Genomic DNA, 23,490 nt, shown 5'->3' with positions numbered 1-23,490 from the left:
AGACTGTATTTTTTAAAAATATCAACTATGTTGATCTGAAACATCTGTCCCTCTCTGCCCCCTACCTCTCTCTACCACCCCAAATCATTACTTAAAATTATTCACTCTTTCTTTCTATTTTGTTAACTGTATGAGCCTTGGGGTAAGAATGCAGGAGGTGAAATTATCAGCCCTTGAATGTAGAAGGTTATATGGTTCACCCTCAAGATGATTTATATCCATAAACTTGACAGTTGCAAACTTAACACAAACACTGTTTTTAAACCCTGGCCAATCACTCTTAGAGAAAGTTAACTTTCCCACAATCTAGAATAAATATGACATTTGCCTGCAGTCAGTCAGCACAATGTTAAAGCACAATGTCCTCAAGGTCCTGAGGTCTCCCCTTGTTATTTTTAAATTCAGTTAACATTTCTAAAAGAAAATGAGAAAAAAAAGAGGTTTCCTTACATTGAGGAACCCCACCTGTCCAGCTTGCTGACCAGCATCAGGGCAGACAAGTTGGACAAACTCTTTCAGCGTCTCCTGAGGATGGTAGCGGATGGCTGGGTGTGAGAAGTAAGGCCCAGGCTGCTGGATAATGGGTGATGTTGGAAAATGAAGAGTCGATGGTGTTGCATGCGGACTTGCTGTAGGAAAAGAAAACACGAGTGTTAGGAAGGGAGAGACTTGCTTTGCCACAGCTGAACCTGATTTGCCTCCTTTTCCATTTCTTCTCCTGGCCCAATTCAGGGTTCTGCTCATGTGGCTGAATTTAACACTAGATAGGTCTGATAGATTTTCTTCCTTGAGGCTCTAAGACAAACATGGAAGCTAGATTAGGGTAGAGTTTAAAGCTGTCTTTCTATTTTCAGAGGACATGAGTTATAAAGGCATTAATAATCCTTGGTGAAGATGAAGATTATTCATTACTTTAAGAGCCTTTTTAATGAAGCAAAGCAATAAAAATGTATTTGGTAGATTAGACCTGATTTAACTGACATTACATATGACAAATTCTAGTTTGCACATATGGATCCCCTTTCACGCTGAGCTATCCATAGACAATAATTCATTGTTAAAGCTCTTATACCCCTTTCAAGGAGATTTCTAGGGACTAATTCAGGAAGAAATTTTTTGAAGTCTATAGTAAATGATCACTTAATGAACCCATGCAATTTGGGTGCCTCGCTTTAAGTGGAAGGTTTATGTCACCTTCCTTCCCACCACCACCATTTTGAAGACAAACACAGAAATGCATAAATGTCACAGCAGGGGAATGCACAGGCCGAGCAGGCAATGACCCCTGCTAAAATGTTGGTCCTCTGCCCATAAAAACTGATGAAAGACTCAGACGACTACTACTCCCTTACATGTGAACCCTGATAAATTTCATTTGTACTAGAAGATTAGATTAAAATACTTATGTGCGATGCTTAATAATTTTTTTCTAAGAGAACTTTGCCCTTGAATTAGAAGGATGATTGATAAAATCAGCTGGAGAATAAGACCTTTCTAATACTAGGAATGGCACATTCTAAAGAAGATCCAAAGTAGAGCAGGACACCATTTCTATCACTATGCCAAGGGCACAGCTGAGGGCTGCATCAAGGAATGCAGATTGTGGGGGATGGGTTCATTGTTCCCTACTGGGATCTCCTTACAATCAGGGCATTTTCTAATTAATGACAGAAATGGCTAAAACTGTGGTTCAGAGTGGTATCTGTTGCTGTTTAAAGAGTGGATATGGAGGACTAGAGTAGAAGCAAGAGTCCAGTCCATGTCTTACAGCTGATCTGATGGAACCCTCACATTCATACAACTTCTAATCTATGCAATAGATATTCACAGGCCCCTACATGGGCTCAAGTGTTAAAGTTGAGTCAGAGTAGATGAAGTTTTTCCCTTATTCAATTGAGGACATCTTGAATATAACCTCTTAGAAACAAGAGCTCTCATTTTTTCCCCTCTAAAACTTAACTCTTTCCCCAGCCATCTCTATCTTACTAAACAGTTTTTCCGTTCACTTAGCTGGTCACTGTTATATCCCCAAAACCGAGTCTGGCACTCAATAAATATTTGTTGACTGTACAATAAGTGGCCAAATACATGAGTGGTACAGAAATTAAGAAAATAACCATTAAGTCTGCCAAGAATGAAACTTGGGTCTCTTCAGTTGGTAAAGAGCCAGGATTCTTGTTGAAAAGTTGGTAAAAGTTAAGACTACACACAATGAATAAGAAATATCGGAATCCCTGGAATCCATTAAAACCCAGAAGCTAAAAGCTGAATGGCTCTGGTTAGTTTTTACTTTGGAAATTGTACTACTGGCTTTAAAGAACCAAGAAAATTTTTTTCCCATCTAATGTGATACAATTGCCCTTGCCCATAGCAAGAAACTTTGACCTACAGCGTGCACTGGACTGAATAATTTCTTGTGAAAGAGGTAAGGTGGAATTTCTCAAACTAGGCTGGGAATATACTGAAGCTAACAATGACACACTCAACTTTTGCAGCATGTCAAACACACAGGTGGCAGCACCATTGTCAAAAGCCCCTAGGAAGCTGACCTTGATGATAAAGTGGTATTGCCTCAGGTGTTCAAAGGAAACTGATGAGTGACTGTGAGGTTAAGAAACTGCACTGGCCAACAGAGAATACTGCCCAGGGAAAAAATTCACTTGAGCAAAGATCAGTCAGATAAAAGTTAAAGAAACATGACAGAAGAAACTATTCAATAGGACCTTGGAATTTCCCCATTAATTGTTAAAAAACATCCTTGCTCTCATTTTGATGTTCAATAGGTAAGATAAAAACATAAGCAACTTCAATTCAGGCTTTAGTTTCTTTATTATATTCCACTAAAAACAAAATTTTTCACTGTTTCCTTATGACATAGTTCAACACAAACCTAAGAATATATGGTACTATGTGGAATTCTGTAATGACTGTTTTATTAGGATCAATTAATTCTTAATTAATTCCAGGAAATAATCTAGCCTGTAGTTTCAAATAGATAATTGCAGAGTCTGTATTTTAAAGGGTCATTCTTTTCAACCTTTACTTTCTCATGCTTATTAGGACATTTCGGTTCAGCTACCAGTTTGCTATAAAACTCATGCAAATTCAAGATCCTAAGCTTTAACTTCTTTTACTTTTTACAGAGCTGGGAACTGAAGCCACAGTTTTATACATGCCAGGCAAGGGCTCTACCAGTTAGCTACACCCCCAGTCCATTTTATTGTTATTTGAGGCAGGGTGTTCCTAAGTTGCCCAGGTTGGCCTCAAACTTGTGATCCTCCTGCCCCAACTTCCCAATTAGCTGTTATTATAGGCACATGCCACCATGCCCAGCCTGAACTGTAATTTCTTGAAACCGAAAATAATTGTGTTACAGGCACCATAAATATCTGTTAATTATTATTAAATATCTGTTATTTCTCTGGATAACCTGATATTCACCTTCTACTAGAAGCTCAGAATTAAGACTTCAATGTCTAAGTTTTTCTTCTTTCCTATTTTCTTGTTTTCTCTCTTTATTTTGGATTAGATATTTTTAATGTACCTAGATTTTTTTATGTAAGTCATCTCAAATTATTTTAGAAAGAGTCACTGGGGTTAAATCAATCGAATTCATTAAATGTATTCTGAGATGGCCAGTTAGGGCCCTATGGAGAGACGCTACCATTAGGAATCTGGCATGATGCTAATGGAATGCACAAAGAATGGTATGAGTCCAATTTTTTGATGAAGAAAAACATCTCTTATGGATGTGTGTGTGTGAGAGTAGTTGACACAATAAAAAATTATAGCACATTATGTAAATGCATATTTAGATCCTTTAAAATGTGCATTATTTACTTGAGAGTCAATAAAGGCTTTTCTCAAGTGGTTACAGTTTATTACAGTGCATCCATCTGTATCCATGTTGATGTTAATACAGTTTTGTGTATTAAAAGACCCTACAAAATTGGCTGCTTCTGGGGCCTAATACTCTTAGTACCCTAGGCCAGGAATAGCAGGGTGACAGAAACACTTCACTCTGGGTAGCTCTCACGACTAGTTTAACATTTAAACTAGCAGCCCAAAATGGTTAAAAGCAACTGCTTAGGCTTTTCACAAAGAATACAAATAAGATTTGTATTGAGAAGGAAGGGAATCTGATCAGGTTTCTTTGGTTGGAATAGCACTGCCTACACAGTCTGATCGAAGTAGCCATGATTAAAGAAACAGAGAACCAGAATTTCCCAAAGGGCATAGTGTTCAGTTATTTATTACAAAATGATCATATTACTGAGTACTTAGAAAACAAAAAAGAGCAGGTCAGGCAGGTTGGTTTACTTATTCGCTCTCTACCCCCATCGGAGAACCCCCTATTCTTCAAAATACTCTTTGGTTTTGGGTTTGGAGGAAAAAAAGCTTAAAATTCAGCACAACTATATATGTATTTATTTGTATTTTTTTCAAATGTAAAAATGCTTCCTTCTTTTGCAGAATTGATTAAGATTGGGGAAGGACAAGGTCAGATTCACTGCTGTATTGTTTTGTATGCTGTATATGATCCAACAATGATTCTTGGTCTGAGAGTTCACAATAAAAAGAAATGTAGATTCATATTCCAGTGGTGCTCCCAACAGGAGCTGGAACTAGTCAGAACACACAAGAGGAAGCTGTATAAAAGAAGATGGCACAAAGGAGAATGGGGGGAAGGAAAGGGGGACAGGAATAGAAAAGACAGTAGAATGAATTGGACATAACTTTCCTATATTCATACATGGATACACGACTAGTGAATCTCCACATCATGTTCAACCACAAGAATGGGAAGTTATACTCCATGTGTGTATACTATGTCAAAATACATTCTACCATCATGTATAACTAAAAAGAACAAATAAAAAATGTATTTAAAAAAAAAAAGATGGCACTAGAAGGTATGGCCAGATAGGCCTAGAACCTATGACTTTCGTGGGTTTTCTTTCTTTCTTTTTAACCATTCCCAGTGGTTTCTCTCAAGCTCAACCTCCAAAAATTCTAAGAACCCTACCACATTTTTCCTAGAACCAAAATTTCATGGGTTGAAATATGTTCTTCTATATAACCCTGACATTGCCTTAATTGCTTCATTCCTCGTCCATGTTGCAGATTCTCACAGATTGGACAGATACTTGGATTCTTTTCACGTCAGCATTTGCTCTCTGGCACCAGACTTTAAATTCTAGTCTCTCTGCTTTGGGAAGCACTACAAAAAAGCTGTCCAGAGGCAATGCAAACAATAAACATGAATCCTCCTCCCAGTGCAGCATGCTTTTAAGACAGTGCTACCCACAGGCTTCATCTTTCACTAGAACACATGATCAGCTCCCAAGTCCTGGCATCTGCAAAAGCTCACAGTCTTCCCATTAATCTCTATGTAGTTAGTGGCAACAGTGAGATTCCAAACTGTCTCTCTTAGCACTGTCAAAAAAAAAAAGCCTGCAGCAGAAAGATGTCCTTTACACAAAAATAACCATTTCTAGAGTAAAAGGTGACACAAATGGCTCCTAACTACTCATATTTAGAAGTAAAGATTTTAACAAGGCAAAAAGAGAAGAAATGGAAGGAAAAGAAATCCCACTTGCAAAAAAAAGAAGCCTTCCATAAGGGCAAATGGAACTTGAACTGTTTGGGTTGTCAACTACTACAATGCTTTCCTTCTTCAGAAATTCAAAACCACACTATACCATACCATGACAGCCTACCTAAAGCTGAGAAATCTATCTTAATGGTCCATAGCTATAATTTATAAATCATGCATGAATCAGGCCTGCCATTTATGAAAGCCGAGAAGTTGGGAGTTATAGGATTTATTTTAACAGAGACACAAGGGAAGAAGAATTGGCAATGTTTTTCAAATCTCTAAGAGGTGGAGTCTTTTCTCAATAAGAAAGCTTTTGACTCAAGGCAAGCTAATGTTTTCCAAAACCACTTTTCCCAAAATACTTAGTCTGTATCTTTAACATCATTAAGATGTATGTGAAAGGACCTGGGTATGTCAACTGAAAGAAACAGATGACATTATGTGATGCTTTACAAAACACTAGTGGTTTTACATTATTGCTACCAGAGGAGGTAACTTTATGCTGCAGCAGGTTTCCAAGATGGTTGATATACTCTGTTCCATTTGAATTAAGGGGACTTTCTAACTGAAGATCAAATTCCAATGTCTTTTGAAAAAGCAGATCTCCCTTCCCCCTAACAAAAAGAGACCAAGGTCTTTTAAAATTTTTATCTAGATCAATTTTAGCTACTTAAAAACCTTTGATGTTCAAAGACCCTGACTTCTAGTCTAGACCATGTTGGCAAACATTTTCTGTGAAAGCAGAATAGTACACTTTGCAGGTCCTGCGTAGTCTTCGCTGCAATTGTTCAACTCTGTTGCTATGGTGCAGAAGCAGTCATGGACATTTCATTGACAGATAAGTATGACTGTGTTCCAATAAAACTTTATTTTCAAAAACAGAGAATGGATTTGACCTGTGGGCATAGTTTGCCAGCCTCTGTTGTAGACCCATATATTTCGTGTCCTCTTTCAACACCTGCCGCTCAGCATTAGGCACCTGACCGTCACTGATGGTCACCTTTTCTCCACCAAATGATGCCAAGTTCCCTGAAAGCGTTTCTTCTGAAGCCCCAGATTCCTAAAGTTTCCAAGCCAATCAGAGTGTCTTCTATTCCTCCACTCACTCTCCATTGTAGCCTTTGGCTGTGGCTCTTCACCATTATTTAACATGCCTTGGTCTTTGCTAGTAACTGCACCCATGTGTATCAGTCCAAGTTAAGCATGAGTCAGAATAGTAGTGTGGTATAATATAAGGACCATGGGCTTTGGAATCAGATAGACATTGTGAATTCCACCTCTCCCACTTACCAGCTGTGCCTCCTTTTAGTGACTGAGCTTTTCTCTCAGTTTTCCATTTACATAATAAAGGCTAATAATGTCTCATAGACTTGCTGTGAAGATTCAATGAAACCATATGTAAGGTTCACAATGTAATTTCTTATCATATAGTTAAGTGGTCAATAAATAGCCTCTTTTATTGGTATAACTATCATAGGTAAGGATGGGGGTAGGCCATGAATAAACTGGAATTTGTTCCTGTGTGCTAGGACCAGTTCTGAATGCAGAGCACATAACAGGGTGGTAGAGGGACCAGGGATAAGGAGTGGTAGAATATGAGGTACCTGTTGCTTGCCTGTCTCTTGGACAAAGGAATCCACCACTATTGGTGAAAAGGTATTAGTATGAGTATAACATGAGGGTATTAAAAATAATTCCACAAATGACAAAATGCAAAACCAAAGCAACAGCAATAGCAATAGTCACTGAAACCTAGACACAATGTAAAGATTCTTTGCTGATCAAACATATTTGAATCCCTACTTTTGCTTACAACTCAGATGGAGAGACAATTAACAGCTTAGAACTGTAGAGCCATCTCCCTCTGGATACTTTTCCACTTAGACCCACAGTCCTTGAGGATCTATTCTGACCATTCATCCTGACCTTCCACGGTGCCATGTGGAGGTCTGCCAGCCAGGCACACTTCTGGCCAAAATAGATTCTGAACATGGTCGCCCCAAATACAGACACAAGGGAAATCTCTGTCATTTCCCTTGGAAATTTATCAGTGATCTAACACATGAATAATAAAAGAAGATTTTCAGAGGATCTGGAGTATTTTTTTTAGTAAAGCTTTCTGACTAGATAAAGGACCTGTTTTTGGTGCAACTTCTGCTACTAACTGGCTTACAAATGTGTGCAAATTCTCTTGCCCTTGGCTCTCTCATCTCAGAATACAAGGTTGAAGAAAAATATTCCCGAGGTTTGCCTAGTTTTAAATTCTAGTGGAAAGCATACAATTCAGTCTCCAGGATTTTATTAACAAATGACTCCATATAATTGATTGATTGTAATAAAATCTAAAAGATCTGAAACAAGGCAGCATGTGCTTTTAAATTTATTTTTAAAAATGTTTCTGGGATATCAAGTTATAGGGTCTATCTGGACTCAGTCTTTAAGATACTTTGGCTTTGGGAGGGCTATAATATTTAGAGCTTTGAAAGCCCCAAGCATGCCAGTTCCAGCTCTGTGAGACAGAGCCCCAGTCTTTGTCCTGACAGGACCTCTCTGAATTGACCACATTCACGCACTAATTGCCTAAGCTGCATGATGGCTGATGTGTAATGTGTTCAAACACCACACAACAGCTGTGGTTATTGCAAATATGAAGAGTGATAATTTAATAGGCAAAGTTGACAAGAATCCAGTTCCATGATGGGAACTTGAACTTCTACATAATATGCAAGTGATATTATGAGACAAGAGATGAAGGATGAAAAACAAATCAAAACAATTATTTGAGAAAAATCCAAGCACCATAGATTGGATGATTATAGAGGTTAACAGAAACAGGCAGAGAATCCTCCAGGGACCCACTGGAGGAGCACTGGAATAACAAACTCCAGTCCTGTAAAAGACAACTTCAGACCTGTGCCGATGCTACAGCCTCGCAGACAATGACTAAGCATTGGGATCTATCTTTGCTGTTTGCAAGTTCTTCCCTACATTAAAAAGGCCAAAAACAAGCAAGCAGACAAAACATCAGAATAAATATTAAAACATGGGGTGATGTGCAGCATCTCCCTCCACCAAACATTCAGGTTTACGCCAGGTGTGGTGGCGCACGACTGTAATCCCAGCAGCTCAGGAGTCGGTGACAGGAGCATCGCAAGTTCAAAGCCAGCGTCAGCAAAAAGCAAGGCACTAAACAACTCAGTGAGACTCTGTCTCTAAATATACAAAAAATAGGACTGGAGATGTGGCTCAGCAGTCGAGTGCCCCTGAGTTCAACCCCAGGTACTCCCACCAAAAAAAAAAAAAAAAAAAAAAGTTCAGGTTTACATTGAAGTTTAAGCCCCTATTTCTGAGTGGCATGCCTCAATGTACTTGATTTCAATACTTTGAGGCACCAGATAGCTCATTCCTTCTGCTCACCTGGACAAAGTTATTTAACCTTTCCAAACCTGCACTCCCTTACCTATAAATTGAGCTCAGCAGCACCATTTTAAAAGGCCTTTGGAGGATTAAACATATAGAGGTGCCTGGTACAGAGTGGGCTCATTCAACAAATGTGCCAAATTTAAAATATCTTTTTGAATTCACATCATAGGATCTGAGGATTCCTACTGTTGGTACATTTTGGACAAGGGGAGGAAACATGGGAAGAATCTGTCCAGCGTGTGAAGCTGTGAGGCCAGGTTTTTCTCCTAGCCTGGATATCAACAAGCCGTGTGCCAGCTGCCTCCATTCCTTTTCTCTATTCTAGAATGGAAATATGCATGGTATGATTTTAGAGTGCAACTATTCTGGACTTACACTCATTCCTTCTGCTTACCTGGACAAAGTTATTTAACCTTTGCAAACTTGCACTCTCTTACCTGTAAATTGAGCTCAGCAGCACCATTTTAAAAGGCCTTTGGAGGATTAAACATATAGAGATGCCTGGTACAGAGTGGGCTCATTCAACAAATGTGCCAAGAGTCTACTGTGTGCTAAACACTATGCTAGACTCTGGGTTATTTATTATTCTTAGGATTGCTTTAAGAATACCTTAAGAGACATAAAAAGGAATCAAGATCATACAGTACATTGAGCTGTGAATCAAGAGCTGAACTGTTTTCAATACCTTGCAGGCCCCTGGCATGAACAAATGGTCATTTTCTAAGCCTGCATTTTACTTGTGTTCTGCCAGTGCTAACTGCAGTTAGGCATCACGGCTAGTGAGGAAGCAGAGCATTGCCCGGGCACTCGGAGCAGCCTGGCTGTTGGCTCCTGCAGTCCCTTGCCCCTTCTTCTGGAAACAGAGCTCTAATGTTTCTTTGGAGAGTTTTCCTTTCCTTAGCCTCAGTCTATGTGATTAGGGTAGACTTAACCCTAGCCCTGGTTCTGTGGGTGGGTGCGTTACCCAAGCTACACCAATGAGGCACCCATTATCTTTTATGTTTATTTCTTAAACATAAGGCTTGTTTAAGAAGTGAGTAAACGAGGGGCTAGGAATGTGGCTGTGTGGGAGAGCACCTGCCTGGCATGAGTGAGGCCCTGGGTTCAATACCTAGCACCATAAGAAAAAAAAGAAAGAAAACAAAATGAGCAAATAACCCAAACCAGGCCAATCAGAGCCCTAAGTATCCAGAAGTAGGCCCTTTACTAGACCTATTGTAAAAAAAAAAAAAAAAAAAAAAAAAAAAGTTGTTCCTTCTCTCCTTATAATTGTTCAATTGGTGGGATCAAGCCTGAGCCATAATCTGAGGAGATTTAACCTGTAAATGATGCTCACACAGGGCAAAGAGAAGGTATCATCTGAGCTCCTTGATCCATTCATCTCTACCTGAAACCATATACCTAGACTTTTTAGTACCTAAACCAATCATCCACTATCTTCTTTGAGGGAGAGGAGGGATGGCTAAGCATTGGTAGGGGTTCTTTCTCTTAAAAGAGTCTCTCTTAATACATCTCCTGTTCACTATCTGGTATATAACAATATAACAACTCTTAAGTGTTACTCAGGAATTTGAGGCTTCCAGAAGACCTAGAGATATCCCTGATGGATGCCAAAGTTTCCTAACTTAATACTGTATACTCCTGTTTCTCTTCAGAGCATAAAAATATTTTGCCTTTTACTAAATTCATATCAAGAGTCAACAGAAGATACCCAATAACCTGACATATAAATTCAAATCTCCACCAATACTTCCAGTGCCGATGCTATATATCCTTCAGTCTTCCTGTATCCTTCTCACTCCTGTGACTCTCAACACAGGAGTCATTATTTGTGCCGCTCAATTTTAAGGGCAGATGGGGTTTTCTTGTCCATCAGGGCTGAGCACAATGCTTGGCAAATAAATGTTCAATAATTATTTGCTGAATCGCTCAGCCCTTTGGCAAGAGCCAGGCTGGGTGCGGGCTTGTACAAGTGAAGCCTATGCCATGGCTACAGGGCCACCTGTCATGGGAGGGGGACACTTGCTCCCTGGGAAGAGTCTCTGACCACACAAGAACAATAGGATGGAGTACCTGCACTTGCTCACTTCCTGAGACGACACCTCCTCTTCCAGCCACATGTAGCTCCTCCCCAAGAGGAGAAACACACTCTACTTCTAGATCAATAGGAGCAGGTGGAAAGGTAGAACCAGGGACTGTGGTGGAGTGAGTGAGGAATGAAGGATGTGGGGATCCTTTCAAGAGAGACAATTAACATTTACTGGATGCTTGCTGCATACCAAGACCTTTATTACATAGGTCATTTTGCTCCCCCTTCCCATTAAGTCTGTCCAGTTTTGTGCAGGTGGCAAAACAAAGGTCAGCAGAGTATAAATGACTTGCACAAGTTTAAACAGACCCTGAGGAGCTGGGCAGGACTTGAATTCTACTCTGGCAGATTCCACCCTGGGCATTTCTTTGCACTCTTATGCTCCCATTTAAATCATATTTCCTTTCAGAATTTTTTTTTGTTGCTGTTGTTCATAGGCCCCTTCTTACTGTAGTTGAACCTGGAAGCTCTGATGTTCCTCACAGTGTTTTGCACATTAAAGAAACTGGTGGGCAGAAAAAAAAAAAGCAACTAACATTTACTATGAAGAAATGGCAAATGACAAGTATAAGTTTCCTGTAGAAATATACATTTTAAAAGACACAGGGGTGCACATGGGTAATGAAACACACTAGTTTCCACAACACAAAAGATGCAGCCTGGGAGGCAGACTCCCAGTGATCTGATTCCACACAGATCACACATTGCATTCCCACTTCCAGCGTCAGGGCTGGCCCCTTGTTCTACATGAATGATAAGCTGGTGCTCTACAAGCACTGGCAAGCCACAGCTCCATGCTGCAGTAATTTACTTAAGTTTAACATGATTTATGATTCTGTCAATAGGGGAGGTTGAAAACCCTGCATTGACACTTAAATGTGAGCTTTATATGTAAAATAGCAATTGCATGTGTGTGTGTGTGTCTCTCTCTCTGTGTAGGCAGAGACAGAAACCATTCTGCATAAGATACAAGTTCAATCTTGAATTTTTATTTTATGCAGAAAAAAGGAAAACAAATAATGAATATAAACACAGAATCCGCATGATTAAGCTAAACCAGAAATGGATTTAGCAGATTATGTGAGCTACACAGCCCAAGTGTCCGGCTGGGAAGTCCCATCAACAAGGGGGTTTCTAAGCAGTCTTGCTGAGAACCACCTCCTTCACTGAGCATGAAGACACAGGTCCATGTTATGTGCATGTGGTGGTGGGGGGTGGGGGGGCTGTGGCTGTGTGTGTGACAGAGAGAGAAAGGGACAGGGAACTGGGGGGGGGGGGGGGGAGCAGCTTCCTCTGTCAGGAAGAATTTCAAAGCTGGTCCCCTTGGCTCAACAAGCAGATCTCTTTAGCACCCCACCCCCCACCCCAGGGGCCTTTTGCCTCTTGAAGAGATTAAGGAGCCAAGTGGTCTTACTGCTCTAACCTGTCCCTCCCCAACAAAAACCACATTCACATGATTCCATTCCAGAGGAGCTCTCTTCAGAAGTTTGCTGTAGGGATGACAAATTAACCCAGCAGGGTGTCCCACACATCTATCTTAGTACAAATTATTAGTGTAATAGAGCTTTTAGTTATGCATTTATCTGGTAATTATTGAACGGTTACACAAAACCAAGCTGAGCAGCCATGGCCCTTTATGAGCCTGGCTCAGTGGGTGGCCTTACAGTTAATTTAGGATGGTTCTCCACTATGCAGTTCACTTGCAGACAAATTAGCTAAACAGCCTTCTCCTTTAAATATTTTCCATGTCACAGTGAAACTCTTTACAATACAATAAAGGTACAGTTTTAATTACACGCTTCCTGACTTTTGTTTAGTTGTAGTTTTAAAACATTTGCTGGCACTGTTTTTTCCTTTGGCTGGGCAGTAATAGCTGGTTGTAAGTATCTGGCTAATGAATTTAATAATTTCCTGAACTGGGACTTAAAGAGGCTTTGCTAAAATGCTGCATTTCCTCTTTGCTGTCCAGTTACTTCCAATCCCATGGGCAATGTCTCCCATTAAGCTGGGCATTGCACTTCTGCTAACCTTGACCCATGTTCCCCAGTCTTCTTGCTTCTCTTTCCTGAGCTCCTCAAAGATGGGACTTGTTAAGTCTCTGATGCCTGCATTTGAAAATCAGTTCTGGCAATTCCTATTGGAGAAAGACAATGTAATGTTCTCCCAAATGACATACTCCAATAATAAACACCTTGCATCTGTCTGTTGGCGGATTATTTCAGCGCCTTGTTAGCAACAGGTATTTAATTGCTTCTCATTTTCTTGAAATGATTCAATTGCACTAAACCAGGAGAGACAAATTAGATTCAGTTGAGCACCAGCATGTTCCACAACTAAGTTAAATGCTTTCCTAAGCAGCAAAAAAGTTTGCAGATAAGATAGGAAGAAGCTAAACCTACCATTTGGGGGTATGTCAAGGGCTAAGACAACAGGGAACATTCTTTCCTGAGGGCTCTTTGTTTGGACAGAAACACTGACAAGGTCACAGCAAATATTCTCTAAACAAGGGACCAAATAATTTTCAGCTCATTTTCTCTAAATACCCATCAAGGTAGAGACTCTTGATTAAAACTAAAGAGATACATGTGGATCACTCAAACATGCCACCAAATACATGAACTTGAATATTTACTATGATGATTATTATTTTCATCATCATCATTATTATTACACAAGAGAGACGGAAAGAACTCCATGTTATCCCCAAACTTTTTATCCATTTCAATTAAACCTGTGTATGAGTTCATTTATTCAACAAACATTCACTGAGTGCTTTCTTTACATGAGGACAAGGCTGAGGGATTCAGGGATGAACAATGGAGTCATGATCCTGCCCTCTAACCGTTACTGGTGCCTCCGAGTTGTACCTCTCCTGTCTGGTCCTCTGTTATTGTCTATGCAGAGTATGAATCCACCCTCCTCCAGCCATTCCTGGTGACCTCAACTTCCTGGAAGGTGATCTTAATGCTCATAATTCTCCTCAGTATATTTTTCTTGGCCAACCTGGGAGATATTGTTAACTTTACTCCCTCAGATGTTTCATCATTAAGAGCAGGATCCCTGTTTGGGCCAGGAGGATCATGGACTTAGAGAGGTTTATGGAGCTTATAAACTTCTGACTACCTCTCTAAACAGAAACCAGCATGACTCTTTGAAAGCTGTACAATAAATCTTTGGTTTATATGACATTGTTTTAGTATATTTTATGCATATATCATCAGAATCAGGACAATTTTACTTCTAAACTTCCTTTGTGCATGTGTGTGTGTGTGTGTAAAATATTTTATTATTTATATATATATATGTATGTGTATATATATATATATATATTTTTCTCTCACAAAGAAGTGGGGGTTTAATCTCATGCTCACATTTTCTAAGTCTCAATTTCTCAGGACTTAATTGCCTAATAACATGACCTGTCTGCTGTTGGTCTGTTCTGCATACTCAGAAATAGAAGGCAAATTCTTTGAAAATACAGGTTGAGTTGCATGCATTTTGGGCTCTTGCAGTGTCAAATGCCACTGCAGTTCTCCACTAGTGTGCCCGGCCCCTCGTTTTCTACAGGTGAAGTATCTTTTTTTCTGAAATACTTGGGACCAGGAGTTTTTCTGATATTGGATTGTTTTGTATTTTGGAATATTTACATAGACTTTACTAGCTGAGTATCCCTTATCCAAAAATCCAAAATCCAGAATGGTCCAAACACTAAGCACCAACATGACGTTCAAAAAGTTCCATATTTTGGAGCACTTCATATTCTCAGAATCAGGCTGCTCGTCTTAAAATACAACTGCTGGTCTTGTCCTCTCATCCACCAGGAGTCAAACACTCTGAGGACGGAATCCCAACTTCTTGTGTTCATTCTATTCAGCAATTAGGACAGCATCCACTTGATCAGAATTTGTGGGAAAAATTAATGAGTACCAGTGGTAATGGGACTTTACAAGTTAATTTCAATACTGAGAAAAGCCAAACTGACCTCAAAAATATTCTTTGAAGTGATATGTACCTCACAGAAACCCTGCATTTACCAGGAGCAAGAAATCATGAGCTTAAAAAAAATAGCTAAGTGATGTCTTTATGACTGCTATAAAAAAACTCAGTGTGATAACACAGGTTATGTCATGATTATCAAAGATCTAAATGGCCATGTTATGTCTTTGACTAATAAAAAGTATAAAAACAAACTAATTGTTAAAAATAAATGCAGTTTAATTTCTTACAATGGGGGATAACAAAGTAGAAAACCACTGAAATGGTAGAAAAGGCACAAAATTAGAGACTTAATTTTTGGTCTCAGTTCTGACCATCTTAGATTCTTCATCTGTAAGAGTCATGTGAAATATTTAGACTGTTAACTAATATATTTTCACTTATCAATTCATTTATAAAACTAATTTTATACACAGTGGCAATATGTTCAGTAATATACTTTGTATACTACCAGAGATATGAAAAATTGTGCTCTATATGTGTAATAAGAATTGTAATGCATTTCTCTGTCATTTATAAATAAAAAAAGACATTAAAAAAAACCCTAGAATGTAGACTTTCAGCTTTTGCAGCTAGAAGCAATCCTTGGCATAGTACTAACCCTGCTACATAAGATTCTATCAAAGGTAACAGAATGAGCTGGCAGGTACTGCCCCTGCCACCAGCCTTCCTTTCCCTTCTTTCTGCCTGGGATGCAGACATAAGGCAGGAGTCCAGTATATACACTGTGAAAAAAATGACCCATGGAACCATGGTTGCTTTGGTCCATTTTGTGTTACTATAATGAAATACCCGAGGCAAGGTGCTTTCTAAAGAATAGAAGTTTATTCAGCTCCAGATTCTGGTGGCTAGAGGATTCAAACAGCATGGTGTTGGCATTCTACCTAGAGTCCCCCGATCCTGTCACAACATGGCAGGCAAGTGGAAATGGAAATGGGCTGTGTGTAGATGAGCACATAAGTGAGCAAGGAGGCAAGAGACCAGGGAAGGTACAGGCTCACTGTTTTTATAACAGCTCACTCTCTTGGGAACTAATTCACTCCTCTCAGACCTGACCCATTCCCAAGAGACAGGACTAATCTATTCGTGGAGTAGAGCCTCCATGACCTAATTACCTCTCACTAGGCCTCACCTCTTAAAAGCTCCATCACCTCAACACTGCTGCACTGAGGACCAAGTTTCCAGGACATGAACTTTTGGAGGGCAAACCTATCCAAAGTACATTAGCTCTGGATCATATACTTATTTTTTTTATATGAAATAAATGCAACACCTAATTTTCTTAAGTTACTATTTAGTCAGATTTTTCCTTTACTTGTAGAAAAACATGTTCATAACTAACAAAGAAAAGGCATTTGACCAGAAGATTCCTGGAGCCCAGTCCTTTCAATTATTTTCAATTCTGCCTCCCAATATATGATGTGAGCTCCTACTCATTTCTAAATCTCCAAAGCCCAGTTACCTTACTTAGTGCACAGCATTTAAATAAAACAAGTACCATTCATTATCCTATTGTTTTTGAAAATAGCAAAGACTTTAGGCATAAAGATAAGTTTCAGGAACTTAAAATTTCCAAGAAACTTTAAAATAACACTGATGATTACTCCAAATAATTCTCAAAAGGAGTTTGATGTTCTAGCTCATCAGGCAAACTTATAAGTCTTGAAAAGACAAAGAGAAGAACAAAGGTATTTTTTCCAATTGCCAATTTTCCAATTGTCATGACTACATACTTGATGATGGTTACAATATTAAGTAATGGTACAAGAAAGTCTCTGAAAGGCCTATCTTTCAGCTCAAAGTGTCCAGCAAATGTAACAATAGATAATGACACAGAAATGCTTTTGCTGAAATTAAATAACTTCCCCCACCCCAGGATATTCCAACACATTTAACCCCTTTACCTAATTCTAACCACATAGAGAAACAGGTGGCAAAGTACTGTTCCCATGGTACAGATGGTTAAACTGAGGCCACAGCTTAAGTGATTTATCAAAGTTACAAAAGAAAGCCAACTACTAGAGAAGGAATTAAATTTAAGAGACCAAGTGCCTCTATCTTTATAATAGTGATCAGAACAGCGTGAACTAAGTCAAACTAAAGCTTTTAGTATCAAAGCTTTACTTAATCTTTCCGTTTTCTTTTTGCAGTAATAGGAAAAGAACCCAGGGTACTCTGACTTGACCATACCCCCAGCCCTTGTGTTTTTTATTATGAGACAGGGTCTCACAAGTTGCTGAGGCTGGCCTCAAACTTGCAATTCTCCTGCCTCAGCTTTCTGCGTAGCTGGGATTATAGGCCTGTACCACTGTTCCCTGGCTCATTTTGCAGTTCTTTGCAGATGAAAGGCCATAGCTCTTCCCCAATCTTGGACATTAGTTATGAAGAAGTACTGCATAAAATGCCACACATTTTCACCTTTGGTTCTTCTGACGCAATGAGAACCTATAGGTCGTAGGCTGGGGGGGGGGGGGGATAAATGTCTTTTGTGTGAAAATGCAATTTGACTACTTTTCATCCATCTAACTCATATAACCCACTGGCTGAGGCACAACGAAGAGAGAAAATGTGTAGATGAGAGACCTGGAAGTTCCAGTTCGGGAAAGTGACCCAATATGAACATTAACTAAGAAAGCAAGACAAGGCTGTGGAATGAATGTGTGGACAGAGAAGCTAAGGAGGGTGAGTGGATGGCAGGTTGGGTGCTGCAAAATGGGTTTCATGTCAAAAGTAGCATGGGTTGAGTTCCTTAATCTGAAAATCCCAAATCTGAAAAGTTCCAAAATCCTAAACTTTTTAAGCACAGACATAGCATAAGTGAAAATTTCACACCTGACTTCACATGATGGGTCACAGTCAAAACACGCTTAAAACACTGTGTAAAATAATCTTCAGATACGTATGTAAGAGGTATATAAAACATAGATGATTTCTGTGTTCAGACTTGGGTCCTATCTTTAAGATATTTCATTATGTACATGCAAATATTGCCAAATCTGAAAGCTCTAAAACCTGCAACCCTTCCAGTCTCAAACATTTTGGACAGGGGATACTGAACCTGTACTTGGACCAGGCTCAGGCAAAATGTTGATCGATGAAGGTAGTGAAGACAGCATGTGTCTGAGAACATGGATGAAAAAGGATTAACTGCTTGCACAACCAGTATTCATGGACCACTTCCAGATGCTGTACAAATGTCTATAATTATGTGGCTTCTTTTACTCCTTACATACACCATTCTTTCAAAGTAGAGATTAGGATCTCCAGTTTATAGATGCAGAACCTATGGTTCAGACAGGTAAAGCAAAGTGTCAGGTCGCATAGTTGAAACAAGTGGTGGCAGCGGATTCAAATACAGGTGCATATGAGTCTCTGAGCTTGTGTGCCTAACTGTTGCTACAAACTGGAAGTCTGTGTCCCCTCGAAATTTGTGTGTTGACATCTTAAATACCAATGTGATCGTATCAGGATGTGGGATCTTTGGAAGGTGATTAGGCAGAAGAGTGGAGCCTTTGTGGATGGGATCAGGCATCCATGAAAGAGACCACAGAAAGCTAGTCAGTGCCTTCCCAGGAAAGATACAATAAGAAAACAGTATTGAGTCAAGAAAGTGGATCCTCACCAGACACTGAATATGCTGGTGCCCTCATCTCAGACTTCTTGGCCTCCAGCACTGTGAGAAATAAATTTCTGTTGTTGATAAGCCACTCGGTCCATGGAATTCTATGACAGCAGCCCACACAGCCTAAGATGGCCCTTATGCTGTACTGCCTCCCTTCAAGATCCTATTTTTCTGCCTTTGCAATCTCAAGAGAGAGGATTCCTTTGTAAATAGCTGCCACCATATTTCCAAATATAGCTTATATATACAGTGAAAAATAGGGCCATCACGTGTGTGTGTATGTGTTGACCTTGCTTTGCTCTCTGGAAATACTGCCTCCATCCTTAGCATACGAAGCATCTGCAGTTATTGCTTGCTGACTGTTGCTTTCCTGGTCAAGGCATTCCAGAGAAAGATGTTAGGAAAGGCAGCAGAAGTCTTGCAACCTGGTGCTGACCACGGGTGAATTTACTATGTGGCCCTGGGCAAAAGTGCAGTAAACAGACCTGGAGCCCACTCTTGTGTCCTGAACCTGATAAAGGACACATTCTTTGTGTGTGTTCTTTTTCTTTCTTCTTTTTTTTTTTTTTTTTTGGAGGGGCACACTTTTCTTCAAGACCTTTTTTCAAGTTTGACTTTCTGGTTTGTCATTTCTGGTTGTGGTAACTCCACAGAAGAGGCATCAGAGGCTTTATTCTCCATTATAAACACATGCCACATCTATTCCACATCTATTCCACAACGACCCCCTCAGGAAGACTCTCCCTTCTCAAATTTGGCTTCATCTTTCTAAAACAGTAAATCCTAGTCCCAGATGGGATGTAGGTGCACACATGAGCCTTCTGACTGGCACAGAGGAAGATGAAAGGGAATATAGTACCTGTAGAAGGTACTTCTTAAACAAAGAGAGGCTGAATTTTAATCTTGTAAAACAATACCCTAGCCAAAATTAAAAAAGGAAGTCTCCTGTCATCCTGTCTCAGCTGTGATTCTTACCACAAAGTGCAACTGAAGAGGGTCACCACAACCACTCCAGTGCTCTTCACAGACCACTAAGGAGGGGACAGTGAGAATGGGTACCTGAGCAGACATTCCAGAAAGGAGAACCAAGGGTGCTGGGAACCATCTTGAATTCTGGTGAAAACAAAGAATCTTTGGTATTCCACAGTTCTTCAACTGGGCATCTTTCTCTTTTCCTCACACACAATTTTATGAACAGAAATAGAAGATCTAAAGCTTGGTGTGCTATGGGCTAACATGGTCCAATCTGGTTCAACCCAGCATGGGCCACTTGTTAGCAAATGTGCTTAGACATCTAACATGAAGAAGTTCCCAACGAGACACCTTTGGATAAGTACTAGAGAGTTTCAATAATTTCTACAAGAATAGTTTTAAGCTAAGACACACATGGTAGGCCCTTTTAACATTTACTAAAGATTAATATATGTATATTGCTTTATGCTTTTTGAAGAATCTCCAAAAATAATGTTTTACTGTAGTTTCTATATAAGAATATGAGGCTGGGAGAAAAGGCTCATTCTACAGTGTTCTGTCCCCATTTTATTGAAGAATAAACATAAGTGAATCACCCAGAGGTAAATAGAAAGGCAAAGACGCAACTTGCCCTGCTCTTCTGATTGCTCTTCCCATTCTTCATTATCTATGCCTGGAATATCCTTCACCCACATAAACATCTTTTAAGATTTGACTGCAAATCTCTACTTTTAAATCTCATAATTGATACGAAGTTCAAAGAAATATCCTATTCCACATCATCTTCGAAATGGTTGTTTTCTTACATGCTTCTCTCCTGCCCAAAATTGCATGCCCTGTGAGGACAGGAACCACTGATCTCCAGTGTTTATACAGTGACAACTACTCAGCAAGTCCTTGTTTCCTCACTGAACGAACAACCCTCCATAGTTCTCTCCGGTGAATTCTTGTAGAAAATTTTTACTTTAACATCAATTTAGCATTTGAATATGTTAACATGACCATTGAAAGTGAGAAATAACACACCTTATCTCCCTGGAACCGTAAATATCCTTACTAGAAAGAGTTTAGTATCTCTGATTCCCCACTATGGTTTAGATGCTCAATGAATGTTAATGATGAGAATAAAATTGCAATGCTACATCACTTAAAGAGGCTTATTCTAGCACTGTGTAATCCAATTTAGATGTGTGTTTTCCAGATATATACACTCACACATATATTGTAAGCATCTCTGATTATACTACAGACACACAGGGTAAAATTATAAAGGACCTTGAGAAAGTCGTCAGTGATCACAAGGTGTTTAAAGATGAAACAAGTAAGTTTTCATAATTGTTGATGAAGAGGTTGCTTCACATCACAGTCACAGTGCTCACTTTCCTCCATTCAGTCTCCCTATGTGCATCCCACAGCTCTCTCTACTGCTGTATTCATCCCTAAGATGCACAGAGTATTCATAAAGGGATTCAGATTTGTGGGACTAACACTAAGATTAATGCAAGAAATATCAGTTTCCCCAGGTGTATGTCAAAGTAGACAAGAGACCATAACTTTCTAGGATGCTTTATGATACCAGCTGGTAGATCACAGACCTACCTAAACGAAAATCGGATGGAAGAATGCAAACGTGGTTACAATTATTCATACTCCTACTGTGGGAGTTCATAAACAAACTAATAAATATTTTCATCTTGCAATAAGATCAAGTTAAGTGATTTGCTGACATTCTCTTGAGGTTTAAGGCTTGTCTTTAATGTGAAATACAAATCGTATTTCTTGTGGACACATTTTAATAATAAACTTAAAAGCACACAAGACAAAAATAATGAAAATGTTGCAATGAAAACCAGACAAACTATCTACCACTTCAAAAGGAGTGAATGAAGACCTCTCGTCAACACCCCAATGCAAACAACCTCAACACAAGATGCCACATATTGAAATCAGGTTTCATGGAAAGAGAATCAGCAGGGATGGAGGCGGGGAAGCTATTACTTGAAAACAGGTAAATGGCCCCATGGAAATATACTCATCTAACATGCACAACACACACACATGGCCTCTCAAACAACTTGGGGGACAGATTTAATTTTAGTTTGATTTAAGCTACTTTCCACCTCTTTGCAAAATCCCACTAGCAAGAAAACAGGTTTGGATCCTTTTCTCCTTAAGAAAGGAATGGGGATTTTAGACCAACTTTCTTTGGTCCCTCAAATTCCAGGCTTCCCCCCAGATAAGAAAACGGACCACAGAAGCATTCTGAGGGAGCCCTCACTGCGTCCCACTTGGCTATTCCGGTGCCCCCCAAGGGTCCCTGTGGAGCAGCTCACCTCTGGGTCCTGTGATAACCGGTCGGTGATGCTGTGTGAATGCCGTTCCCAGGGAGGAGGTCTGCGAAGGGGAGGGGCTGCTGAAACCAGACTTCTCCGACTTCTTCAGTGTGGTTGGAGATGGCATTCCTGGCAAGAAGTAATAATTGGTAAGTTTGGTTCAATTCATGGAACGACAGCCCGACAGCCCATGCAACCTAAGACACAACACTTACAGGATTAAATTGGCAAACAACAAAGAAATGTTCTACTTGTGAGTGGAAAATTTATTTTGAATGCTTTGAATTTGTCACAGGAACACACCGGTGACAGAATCATCCTCTGATAAGTGGGTTTATAAATGATTTCAGTTTATTCTACTAACTCACAGAACATTTGCTGATTACTGATCCTCTTTATAAAGATTTGATATAGTCTGGGTCTCTGTAGGTGGTGGAACCTTTAAGAGATGGGGCCTGGCGGGAGTCATTGGGGGTGTGCCCTTGAAGGGGATTATGGGATCCTTGTCCCTTCCTCTTGCTCTCTCTAGCTTTCTGGCTATGAGATGAGCAGTTTGGCTCTTCTGTATACCCTTTGCCTTTGCTATCTGGTACCCCCATCACAGGCTTAAAAGCAATGGGTCTGCCTCATCATAGACGAGAACATTTAAAACTGTGAGCCAAAACAACCTTTTCTCTTCATAAGTTGATTATCTCAAGCATCTGTTATAGTATCAGAAAGGTGACTAACAAAAGGTTCAATTTTTCCAGTGTTTCCTAAAGGTTGTTTTGTGTGTCTATGACCTCCAGGACCCTTAGGAAGGAGGCTACCTAAACACACAAAGACCTCACATGCAACCATTTTTGCCTTGTCAGTTACCTTACTTCAGCCCCAAAGCACTTTCTTCACATTTTAAATAATTTAGCTCTTTTAACATAAAAATGGCCTCAATAATAGCAACTCTGTTATTCATTCAATGAATTATTAATAATAGAAAAAAGAGAAGATCAAAGTAAAAACCTTAAATGCCCAACAACTGGGGACTGGTTAAATAAATACGGTATAACCAATGCAAAGAATACTGTGAGTAGTGACACAGAGAAGTATTTATTATATAAGATTAATTGAAAAGAAAAGAGAAAATTACAAAACAGGATGTTGTACTATGACATCGTTTTAAAAGGCAATGCTATACACAGAGGAAGGAGTAGTAGGAAATATGCATAAACTGTAACAGTAGTGCTTCCTGTGTTAGTTTGGGTGGTTTTCCTTGACTTCTTTTTGTTCACCTGCCTTTTCTATGAGAAGTATAGATTACTTTTTAAAAATTTTTTATTGCCTTTTAAAATAAATGACAGTGGAATGCATTACAATTCATATTACACATATAGAGCACAATTTTTCATATCTATGATTGTATATAAAGTATATTCACACCAATTCGTGTCTTTATACATGTACTTTGGATAATGATGTC

At 39.5% G+C, this 23,490-nt stretch overlaps 1 protein-coding gene across 4 annotated transcripts in view; it reads right to left on the bottom strand.

Annotated features, from left to right (window-relative positions):
• The window catches only part of Nfia (nuclear factor I A), a 360,710-nt gene that overhangs the window by 56,792 nt on the left and 280,428 nt on the right, over positions 1-23,490 (bottom strand). For all 4 annotated transcript variants that reach the window (XM_046451020.2, XM_046451022.2, XM_058581522.1 and 1 more), the window contains 2 exons: positions 22,035-22,163; positions 451-629 (listed from right to left, as the gene is read on the bottom strand). In XM_046451020.2, coding sequence (XP_046306976.1) covers positions 451-629; positions 22,035-22,163 — 308 coding nt within the window. The remainder of the gene's footprint in view (positions 1-450; positions 630-22,034; positions 22,164-23,490) is intronic.

Source organism: Marmota monax, unplaced genomic scaffold (genome assembly GCF_021218885.2).
Source record: "Marmota monax isolate L192 unplaced genomic scaffold, Marmota_monax_Labrador192_F-V1.1 WCK01_AAM20220418_F8-fsc00023, whole genome shotgun sequence".
In the NCBI taxonomy this organism is placed as follows: Eukaryota; Metazoa; Chordata; class Mammalia; order Rodentia; family Sciuridae; genus Marmota; species Marmota monax.
Note: the sequence above shows the minus strand (reverse complement) of the source record. Positions and strands in the feature narration are given on the sequence as shown.